The sequence below is a fragment of the Ahaetulla prasina genome, chromosome 4 (genome assembly GCF_028640845.1).
Source record: "Ahaetulla prasina isolate Xishuangbanna chromosome 4, ASM2864084v1, whole genome shotgun sequence".
Lineage (NCBI taxonomy): Eukaryota > Metazoa > Chordata > Lepidosauria > Squamata > Colubridae > Ahaetulla > Ahaetulla prasina.
Window position 1 is genome coordinate 98,676,153 of NC_080542.1, and position 12,503 is coordinate 98,688,655.

At 39.3% G+C, this 12,503-nt stretch overlaps 1 protein-coding gene across 3 annotated transcripts in view; it reads right to left on the reverse strand.

The window, feature by feature from the left end:
• The window catches only part of KAT2B (lysine acetyltransferase 2B), an 86,995-nt gene extending 74,521 nt beyond the window's left edge, over positions 1–12,474 (reverse strand). For all 3 annotated transcript variants that reach the window (XM_058183773.1, XM_058183772.1, XM_058183774.1), the window contains exon 1: positions 12,003–12,474. In XM_058183773.1, the coding sequence (XP_058039756.1) occupies positions 12,003–12,335 (333 nt within the window). In that variant the 5' untranslated portion in view covers positions 12,336–12,474. The remainder of the gene's footprint in view (positions 1–12,002) is intronic.
• Positions 12,475–12,503: the final 29 nt, after the last annotated feature.

Sequence of the window (12,503 nt, forward strand, 5' to 3'; positions counted from 1 at the left end):
GGAAGGCGTGGAATGGGAAAATCAAACAGTAATGGCTTGCTCCTTCTGAGCAAATGCACTGAGGACAACCTGTGCATCATTAACATTCAGATTTACAAAAAAACAACAACAACCTGGATGCATCCTAAATCGGAACACTGGCACTTATTTGACTATATCAGAGTATGTCACTACAACCATAAAAATGTTACTATACCATAAAAATGTTACCTATGCCCCTCCTGGTTGATGCTGGCCACACAGGAGGTGACACGAGGCTGGCTCCAGGGGATTATAAATGCTTCTTTGATGGAGGGTGTTTTCCCCGCCACCTTGAAAGAGGCGGTGGTGAGGCCCCTCCTCAAGAAGCCCTCCCTGGACCCGGCTGTTTTAGTAAATTACCGTCCTGTCTCCAACCTTCGCTTTGTTGCGAAGATTGTTGGGAGTGTGGTGGCACGTCAATTACCCCAATACCTGGAGGAATCTGTCTATCTAGACCCGTTCCAGTCTGGCTTCCGACCCGGATACAGCATGGAGACGACTTTGGTCGCGTTGGTTGATGATCTCTGGAGGGCCAGGGACAGGGGTTGTTCCTCTGCCCTGGTCCTATTAGATCTCTCAGCGGCTTTTAATACCATCGACCATGGTATCCTGCTGCACCGGTTGGGGAGTTTGGGAGTGGGAGGCACCGTTTATCGGTGGTTCTCCTCCTATCTCTGTGACCGGTCGCAGACGGTGTTGGCAGGGGGGCAGAGATCGACCGCGAGGCCCCTCACATGTGGGGTGCTGCAGGGGTCGATTCTCTCGCCTCTCCTGTTCAACATCTATATGAAACCGCTGGGTGAGATCATCAATGGCTTTGGGGTGAAGTACCAACTGTACGCTGATGACACGCAGCTGTACTTTTCCACCCCGGGCCATCCCAACGAAGCCATCGAAGTGCTGTCCCGGTGCTTGGAAGCTGTACGGGTCTGGATGGGGAGAAACAGGCTCAAACTCAATCCCTCCAAAACGGAGTGGCTGTGGATACCGGCACCCCGGTACAGTCAGCTGCAGCCGTGGCTGACTGTTGGGGGCAAATCATTGGCCCGTGGAAAGGGTGCGCAACTTGGGCGTCCTTCTGGATGGACGGTTGTCTTTTGAAGATCATCTGACGACTGTCGCCAGGAGGGCTTTTTACCAGGTTCGCCTGGTTCGCCAGTTGCACCCCTTCCTCGACCGGGATGCCTTATGCACGGTCACTCATGCTCTGGTTACCTCTCGCTTGGACTACTGTAACGCTCTCTACATGGGGCTCCCCTTGAAGAGTACCCGGAGGCTCCAGTTGGTTCAGAACGCAGCTGCGCGGGTGATAGTGGGAGCCACACGTTGCTCCCATGTAACACCTCTCCTGCGCAGTCTGCACTGGCTACCTGTGGTCTTTCGGGTACACTTCAAGGTGTTGGTGACTACCTTTAAAGCGCTCCATGGCTTAGGGCCACGGTACTTACGGGACCGCCTGCTGTTACCGAATACCTCCCACCGACCTGTACGCTCACACAGAGAGGGACTCCTTAGGGTGCCGTCCACCAAGCAATGTCGGCTGGCGACCCCCAGGGGAAGGGCCTTCTCTGTGGGGGCTCCCACCCTTTGGAACGAACTTCCCCCTGGACTTCGGCAACTGCCGGACCTTCGGACTTTCCGCCGAGAACTGAAGACCTATTTGTTCACGCAGGACTGGCATAGGATTTTAATAGGATTTTAATTAGTTTCAATGTTTTAACATTTTAAAATTTGGGTTTATTTTAAATGTTTTAATTCGGCCATCTGTAAAATAAGTTTTTTAAATTATGGTTTTATGTGTACCCTGTTGTTGTTTTTATTATGGCTGTAAACCGCCCTGAGTCCTTCGGGAGAAGGGCGGTATAAAAATTTAATAAATAAATAAATAAATAAATACTATAACCAGGGGCATGCAAAGTGTTGAGTACTGGAGAGATCACAGACTAACCTGGTTGGTTTTCAACTGTGATCAGGTTCTTTACCCCACAAGTAACCAAGGATTGTCAGAACATCGTTCAACATTGCCAGACTGAAAAACCCAGGCCAAGTCCAAAATTTTCAAAAAGTACTTAATAGAAAACTTTCTGGCAATTTATCACTTGTAGGAAATTGTTATGAAAATTGGACACAATTCATAAATGTTATCACACAGACTACAACAATTGTACTTAAGACTGAAAACCTGGACATTCCAAGACCTTTCCATGCCCAGAACAAGGCTTTTGTATTATATATGTAAAAGAACAAAGTACAGAGGAAGTGCAAAATATAGAGGACAACTGGTAGCACAGAAAGGATGAATATGTGGAATGCTTTGCAGATATGTATGCTACCAGTTCTTTAGCACACGAAGGCATTCTACACTAGGACACTCCCCATACTGTCATCTGATAGGTCAGATCTGATCAAAGATCAGGAAGGATTGAAAAATTACTATACATTTCTTTAACTTACTCATAGGCCATCTTCCAACAGGTTCCTCAGTTGCCAGTCTTATCCTATATCTGCTTCAATCCAGAAAGCAATCTTGCTGATAAACTTTAAAAAAAGCAACAGGGCAGAATGGTATTCCTGCCGAAATCTACAAAGCACCAAGCCCACATGCCTTATAGGCATTCAAGAAATCTTAGAAGACACCAGGCTCACAGAGGAAATGTTTGACAACTTCTGTGGTGCTTTCATTGTGGCAGTATGGAAAATAAGGGAAGCAAATTAGACTGTGGAAACTACAGGAGTATCTCACTGCAAGATTTTTTGCTCAGATTTTCCTGAACAGTTTTGTCATTGTTTTGGAAAGGAACCTCCCAGAAGGTGAAATGAGATTTTCTGAATGGAGTACAGCAGACCTGAGATTTGCCATTGAGCAGAATAAATCTCTTTACCCTACCTTCATTGACTTGACAAAGGCAATTGACACTGTAAACAAGAAGTCTCTCTGGATCATCCTGAAATCTTCTGGATGACTGAAGAAATTTGTGAAGTTGATTCACCTACTCCATGATGGAATGACAGGACATGTTCTTTACAGTGTTACATCAGCTGCATTTGCCATTTCCAATGAGGTGAAGCAAAGTTGTGTCCTACCCCATCCTGTTCAATCTCTTCTTCAGTTATACATTGTGATATGCTGTACGTAGGCTGGAGAGTATACAACAGATTCCAACTAAAGTTTTCTCTGTGACTTACACCACTTGTATGAATGGACAAAATGACTCCATATAGTCATTCAAAGAACCCTTCTTTGATGATGACTATGTGTCCCTGGCACACAACGACAGTGATTACAGTTGATGTTGAACAAATTCTCAGACACTGTTATACTTTTCAGATTTACTATCAGCCTGAACAAGACTGAAGTAGTTTATCAGCTTGTGCCAAATATCTGTAAACCAAAAATCACTGCTGATGATACACAGCTGACAATGATAAACAGTTTCAAATACCTGGGAAGTATCATCTTAGGTCTTTGGACAATGAAACTGACTCAACAGATCAGCAAAGCCAGACAGTCTGAAGCAGCTGGATACTATACTGTTCAATCAACATCACATCCATTTCTCCATATAGACCTGTGGTTATCCCTTCACTCCTATATGAATGTAAATCTTGGACTATGTACCAGTAACACATCAAACAACCGGAGAAATTTCACATGCATGTTTTCTGCTCCATTCCTGGAATTCTTTGACAAGACCATGAAGTCCACCAGCACCAAGTCCCTAATTATCACCGCCCTGAGTCCTTCGGGAGAAGGGCGGTATAAAAATCGAATAAAATAAAATAAATAAATAAATTATCACAGGCCAGATTTACTGCATGGAGCACACCATCAGAATGGATGACCGCTGCAAGGTATCGTATACTGGAGACTGGGAAGACACCTTGAGGATATCTACACAAGCTTTATGAAGATACTGTGAAGGAAATCCCACACCACTGTGACATCCAGCCAAGGGAATTCCTAGCTGGGTCTTCTAACAGATCCACTGATAGGCCCTTTGCTAAAATGCCTTCACTGGCTTTGAAAACAGGCACCATGAAAAACTGATAGAAAACTGTTAAGTGGCACCATAGGATAACACCCATAGTTATTACAATAGACTTCCAGTGCCCTCATTGTGCTAGACTGGGACTGCACAGTCACTTCCATGTCCACAGGTGAACTGTACAACAGTGTGTCTTCTTTGAACTTGGACTATCAAATTGACTACCTACCTACCTATTTAGTCACCCATCCGCTCACCCATCCACCTAACCACCTACCTACCCACCCACCGCCAGCCCATCTGCCTATCTATCAATACACACATGTATACGCCTAACCATTTGTATCTGTGATGCTTGTAGTAAAAACTACAACAGGATTCACATCAGAGAATTTGAATTTGAGTTTTCCCACCCTAAAAAGTTCCTTCTAGCTATTCATTCCAGATTCACATTTCACTCAAAAGGGGATCTGGTAAATATAGGAGCATTCTCTACATTGTAAACTAGAATAAATTCTACTATTCGGTAACTTCCAATCTCATTACATAAATTTTCTATTATTGCATTTCGTAAACTGAAATGTTTATGGAGAGTCTTATGCTAACTCATTCTGAAAAATAAATTACTAAGGATTTGTTTCATGATGAAAATGTTCTGCTGTTATTTTCTTTTATTCCAGAACATCAGTTGTAAATCATATTTAAATTACTTGACAGTTTTTGAGGAAACTGTCATGATTAATCCATATGGTTGCCACATTTTTTTTACTGCTCATTCTTTAAATCAATATTGTGCAATAAAAGGTTAAAAATTAGAAGGCATGGTATTAACATATTGGCCTTGGTCCAGCAAATTGAATCAAATTTTGAAAACACCGAAATAGGACTATATTGCCTGATATACTGCTCAAATTAGGGGCCAAACTGCTTGCTACATTGCTCAAGATCTACCATGTTTTAAAATGAGTTAGTGAGATAACATCAAAGGGCATTTAATTCAACAGAGTGATTTTGAAACAAAATCTTGTAAAAAAGGTATACTTCTTCAGCCTAAATGTGTGTGAGTTAGGATCAGAAAGATTTGTGATAATTTCAGTCTGTTAGAATTTATACACAAAATGGTATTCTATAACTGGGATTCATAATCTGAAAACTACCAAATTATACTTAATTATCTAAATTTGGAGTAAACATTCTGCTACCCTACAAATATTGTTTACTTCAATCCCATTTCAAACAGCATGGTCAAATGTAAGTCCCCCTTATGAAGGTGATAAAAAATGAGTCTCTACGGATTTTATTTCACTAGTCGTTGCCTACTATACGGGGTTGTGGTCATTTCTGTTTCAAGGCCATTGAATCAGTGCTATCTGAAGACATTTTAGCAATCATATGGCCAGCATGTCATGGAGCAGTTACCCTCACATTAAGTGGGTACTATTTATCTACTCGTATTTGCATGTTTTTGAACTCTTAGGTTACCCCATCAGGAGCTTACCCCATCACATAGCACTTGGGTCTTGAACCTGGGCTACCAGCTTTCCAGCTGACAAGCCTAGCATCTTAACTGCTGAGCCACCATGCCACCCTATGAAGTAGATAGGCAGTTCTTAAATAAGACAAATAAATAAACTGAGGGGTTATAATTAAAAAAGGTAAAAAACAACAGAAAATCACAATAAGATTATTTTATACAAACCTCTTTCTATTCCTTTTCCACTGTTTCATAAAAAAGTTCTGTTAGGTACAAATTCATAAAAGTGTAGTGTTTTTTAATTGGTTAAAAAACTATAATTTGAGCCAATTTTAATTCAGAGTTGGGATAAAGCAGTTCTCTACATTTAATTGCTTTGAAAACCCAGAATTTGAGTTGTGTCTAATCTTGGGAAATTTTGGCTAAATATATGGTTTATATGATAGATGATATCAGAAAAAACAGTGCATCAATCCAAAAGATCCCTATTCAATCTTTACTAAAGTTGTCTACCTTAAACTTTGCAAAATCCACAAAGATATCAATTACCAAGTTGATATACTTAAAATGCCTTTAAGGGCAACTTCAATGAACAATCACATGGGAAATCTCCGGAGAAGATAAGAATGGTAATCCAGAATATTTGCAAAACATAAATTACAAAATGTTGTTGCAGATTTGTATTAATCTAAGAGAACCAATGAGCTAGTGGAGTCGGTATAAAAGAGCATCTTTATTTCTAATTACTGTTTGACTAATTTAAAATGATCTGAATGTAGCTATAACAAAGAATATAGGTTAATTTAAATGTGAGTAATAAAACTCTCAAGCTCTTGTTTACAACCACCACAGTTACCATATTTAAAATTAAATGTATTTTTTTAAGAGTAAAATGAAATCAAGTGAGGCATAAAATCTGGTAATTCTCAAGGGAAATACTGGCAGGCCCAGCAGGGCCCACAATTCCATGTTGAGGATTCAAAATGTAAGGAATTACTAATATATCTGTGTGAACCATGACCCTGGAGTTTGTTACCATATAATGTGTGAAAAAAGTCCTAGGAAATATGCATGAAAAGAGTTTTCAGTTTTTAGGATGTTTTATATCTTAATTTTAAGAACGGAGTCTTTTGTTTTGTAATGAAATACACCAAAAACGTAACAGCTTTCTTCCTTCTCTTCTTCTAATAGATGTCTGATAGGCAGCAACTGTTGTTTTTTTAATCATTGCTTGAATAATTTATTGCTTAACAAGGTTATAAATATTTCTTTATTCATTCAGGTTATTGTGATTATGCCGATATTTGAGCAGTAAGTGTGGAACTGTTTGAAATTATTTTATAAATATTATATTGGCAACCTTTTATATTCCTTGCATTATACTACAAAGCGAAATGAATGATATTGCTACAAATAGAGAGGGACTTGGTTAAAATTACTTGAACTATTTATATACAGATATATTTATAACTATGTTTACCATAAGAATTGTCATTTTCCCCCAGTGAACACTTTCTAAAGACAAATCCTGTTTTGTTCTTGCATACCTGACCATATCAACCAAAAAAGACACAAGGATAGTAATATAACTTTTTCATGCTTAAGGATGAAATCATACAGAGGCCCCGCAGTAATGGGACTACTCTAGGAATTTCCTCTCACTGCTTTACTACATACATACCACACTGGGTGAGAAGTTAAAAAATGGCAAAAAGAAGTGGAGCTCATTAAGCCTCATTGAACTGAGTGTAAGGTAGCACTTTCCACAACTGACCACTACAGAGTTGGGGGAGGAATTATTTAGCACTACTGTGGCTGACCATATCAGACCAGTCTGAAAGGGAAATGGAATCTGTTTATGTTCTCCAGAACAGCAAGTTCTGCATAAAGCTAACCTAGAAAGAAATCTGTATGCTTGTCAGATTTCTATACTCCATAAATCACAACTCACCTGCCTTTGCTCTAAAGAATCCTAAGATCAAACAGTAGTATGTGCATTTAATACCATTTTCTAAAGGAAAAAAGTATGACTAGTACCTGTGCAATGGAAGCAAAGGCATGCCCCATAACTAAAAATGTATTTTTCAATCAAAGCAAAGTAAAATTTATTTCCCCAAAGTATCCAACCATATAATTTCTCACATACAACTCTATTGGGTTTTAATAAAGAAAACAGAATTTGATTGTGAGAATACAATTTATTTAAATGTAATATGGAAAACCTACCGGTCTACCTAGAAAAATGAAAAGGAAGAATACATACATCTCTCAGAAAGTGAAAGTCAACAAAAAATAAACTAAAATTAAAACAAAGAGCTTGTGTCCATTGGCAAATGTAATTGGAATTAAAATAGAATTTGATACCTTTATGTCCTAAAATAAATAACCAATAATTAAGTCTAAGCATATGCAGCTACTATAAGTAGATATACAGGTAATCATTGACTTACAACAGTTCAAAGTTAGGTCACTAAAAATGTGACATGACCATTTTTCACACTTACAACCTTTCCAAACTCCCCAGGATCATGTGATCAATATTCAATAATGACTGCAGTGATTCACTTAACAGCTGTGGCAAAAAAGGTCGTAAAATCAAGCAAAACTCACTGAACAAATGTGTCACTTAACACAGAAATTTTGGACTCAATTGTGGTCATAAATCAAGGACTACCTGTACTGCTTTCTAATTCATCCCTATATATACACCACCTCCTTTTTCCTCAAGCTTCCTTAGAATTACATTTTAAATTGTTAAGTTCTTTATGCCCTAATTAAGTATTATACACTATCAATTAATTATGCATGCAATATATAATTTTTCAAATTGTATAATTCTGCAGATTTTTCTAACTTCTAATATCTCAGTGTCATTTTTATTAACCAACCCAGACAATTATTAGTTTCAAAATAAAAAATAAGAAACCTTTGTCCATTGTTTATTTAGTGTTTCTTTACTTATTTCTTTACTAAGTACAGTGATCAGGCAGCAACATTTGAGGAAATTTCTTGTGATAAGTCATCAGAAATTAGATTTTTTGCGTTAACATTAATGTTGTTAATTACTTCAAACAGTTTGTGTTATGTTTTGCTTAAAACACAGGCACTTAGATATGTATTATATAGCCTGTGTATTTATCAAGGACTATTGCAAATCTCATTTCCAAAATAATGTTGTTTTTACAAATGTATTTTCCATTCATATATCGTTACAGGTAGTCCTCAACTTACAATCACAATTGAGCCCAAAATTTCTGTTGCTAAGTGAAACATTTGTTAAATGAATACTGTCCCATTTTATGACTTTTCTTGCTACAGTTGTTAAGTGAATTGCTGCAATTATTCATTTAGTAACATCGTGAATCTGGATAGCCATTGACTTTGCTCGCAAAAAAGCACATGATCACAGGACACTGCAACCATCATATATATGAATCAGTTGTCAAATGGCTAAGTTTTGATCACATGACCATGGAGAGGCTGCTACAGTCGTTAAGTGTGAAAAATGATGTCATTTTTTTCAGGGCTGTTGTAACTTTGAACAGTCACTAAATGAACACTTGTAAATTGAATCTGTATTAAATATAGCTTTAAGTATTCCTTGGCAGTGTAGTCAATCATGCTAGCTTAGTTTAGTTTACTTGCTCAGATATGTTTGCTACTTCTGTTGTTCTGAGCAAGTAATTAAAGATTTTAGAGGAATTATCTCTGGTTTCATTAAATAGTTGAAGGAAAGTGCTGAAATTGATATCAGCTTGTTATGTGACCTTAAAAAAATGAGTTTGGATGTCCGGTCTTTGTAAACCACTGCTGGGTTGGATTAAGCAATGTGAAATTCATTTCCTTTGATTTTAAAGAGATTAATACATGAATTTGCTTTGACAAATTCATTGTTAGACGCCTCTTATGTTGAGAAAAAATGGTTACAAAATTTGGCAGTAGGGAGATGTAATTCAGGAGTTGAAACATTAATGAACATGGACTGTTTTTTTCTATTTTTATTGCATTTTAGGCAATATGAAGATTGTTGATAACAAGACTCTGGGAAAAAATCACTCTACATGAAAGACATTTTTTCTTTTTCCTGCCTATATTCCTACTTTTTGGAATCTATAAAGATATTAATGATTGTGAATTTTCCAGTGATAGAATTAGTTAAATGAATTATATAACACAGCATAGGAAAGAAAAATCTTCCCTGATCTGCAGTAGTACGTATGTGTCAATATATACTGTATGTCAGGTTTGTTGTTTTAATTACAAAAAATAAGAATCTTTTAGAAACATGGTCAAAGTTCTGGAAGTTGGTGTATTTATAACATAGTCTCTAAATCATTTTTTGAATTGTTACACTTACCATCTTTAAAGCAGCATTCATCTTTTAATACTATTTTATACATTTATGAAATAAAAATATAAAATATGTTCAAAGACAGGGAATATAAGAGCGGAAAACTAGGAGCTTGGAAGATAAAAATTCAAATTCCCATTGAACTGAACTGTGTAGATGGTATTACGCCTGTCACCACCACTCAGACCTACCTAGTACATGGTACTATGAGATTAAAATGAGAAAAAGGAAGAATCCACACAATGAGCAAAATTTCTTCAAAAACTGTAATAGGATAAATAAAGCTCTGTATGGCTTTATTTGACCTAGCTTCCCTTTGCAATAATAACATTGATATAAACAGAGGGGAAAAAATCCTTTCAATGTGTTTCCAGGCTGCTGAGCTCTTTCTAACCTCACACAATTGGTAATCCACTTTTGTGTGCGTGTGTCAGAGTTCTTGTCAGCCATAGGCTGCAGAAGGAACAAGCCACAATCTCCACCTCCTTCTGCTGCCATCCTGTCAAAACAAAGGCTCTGTTGCCAAGATTTGGCAGAAGGAAGTGGGTGAACAGGAGGAGCTATAACTGCTTGTTTCCAATCCAAGTATCTCTTTTACTCTCCTCCTCTCTCACATTCACTGGCACTATACTACTCAATAGGGAATGCTGAAATGGCTTTCTTGCAAGCCTCCCCTACTGCAAAAATAAAAAAATCAGGAAGCAGAATTGTTTATCTTTTAACAAATATACAGTGACTGTTTAAAGCAGACTTTGGTTTTGTGCCTAATTTTATGTTTACATGAGAAGCAATTGAAACAGCATTTTAACAAGCAAATAACACAATGAAAACAAAAACTGGCATAGCCTGTTGGGGTTGAGTTTTCTTGACTCTCTGTTGCTTTGCACTGATGTTCTGCTAGTTTCAGCAGTGTATCTTTTTATGACTACTGCCAAAATAGTTTGTTTTCTTACTACTGCAAAGAACAGGAGCAGAACTACGCAAACATTACCTCTTAATGCACACATCTGTGTTCTCCTTGTTAAAAACACTTCCTCAAAAATATCACTAGGAATATGCATATTAAAAGATGGATCTTTAAAAAAATTAGATTGACAATGGGATTGTAAGCTAATAGATACAAAGAGGAAAAACAACTTTGATAGAAATCAGTAGAGTGCTAAAAATACAAAAAGTGGAGCATGTAACCTACTCCTTATCTTGATGCCATCCAGATTTGTAGAGATGCAATTTCCTTTATTCTCAGGGCCGCTGTGATTGTAATTATCAAAACTCATTTGAAAGACACCAGGTTGGAGAAACTTATTCAAGAGCAGCAGAACAGAAATGAGCCACATGGAATGATGACAAAAGATTCAAGTGAAGAAACTGAGCTAAGCTTTGCAAAACAAAGCCAGAGAAAGGTAAACTGAAAAATACTGCTGTGCAGAGATTACAGAGAGGTAACCAAAGGTGTCTCCACTGAGCAGTTGAACAAAGGAAAGGGGAGTTGATCTCTGACAATTGTTATATGTACTAAATTTTAGTACCTTCTACATCTTGCCAGAGTTGAAGCAAATAAAGTAAAGGTTTAGTGAAGATCTGACCAACACTAAAAAGTTTTTACCCTAAATATTCAGTTGTTTTATACAAGAACAATTTCTAAACCGTTTCATTTTCAAGCAATTTAATATTTGACATCTGATATTTTTAAGGACGATGTAGTATTTTGCACACAGAACTCCAATTGATGCAACAGAATTTTGTACCGCAAATTAGAACCATGAATGTATGCAAGGAGAAATAATTAATCAGAATTAATTGCTCTTTATAAACCACACAGGTACACACGAATAATTGAGCAGAAAAATACTTTTCCAAATGGAAAGCAATTGCCACGCTAAATACCAATAGGAAGTCCAGCGGGAAACCGCACACGCGTACCCTGAAAATGACCACCGAGCCAACCGCTGCGTTTTAGAGCCTATTTATTTCGTTAAAAGCACCGGCTGCAGTCCCAGAGAACCACTCCCGCACCTCCCCTTCTGACGACAACTATAAACTGCAACAGCTACATCTTTGGGCGCCCCCTAAGGGCAAGCAGCAAGTGCGGCGACCTCTGCACTGGACGTCGATGCAATCCCTTAATCTTGTCTGTTTTTCCTCCCGAACCCTAGGGCTGGCTGGGTACCTTGCAGGCAGAGTAAACTCCCAGCTTCTCTAGCTTCTTGGCGCGGGGTGCAGAGCGAAGCTGTGCCTTCTTCCCCGCGATACGAGCCGAGCCGAGCCCCCCGCCGCTGCTGCTACTACCACCTCCACTGCCTCCTCCTGCAGGGCTCTCAGCAGTAGCAGCTGCCGCAGCAGCGATAACAGCTCGGGCGGGACCACAAGCAGGCAACCCTCCAGCGGCCGGGGAACCCTGCTGCAGTGCTCCGGCCCCGCCGCCGTTGCCCCCGAGGCTTGTTCCTGCTGCCGCTGCAGCTGCAGCGGTAGCTCCAAGCCCGGCCGCACCAGCCTCAGACATGCCGCAGCAGCGCGGGCGGCGGGAGGCTCGGCTCTGTTGTGACCGACGCCAGCCCTGCTCCGTGCCCGGTTCAGCGCGCCCGTCGAGCGCTCTGGACCCTCCCCTTTCCCCGCTTTGCAGCCGCCGGCTGCTCCCAAGGAGGGAGGGGACAGGCCGCACCGCGGGCGG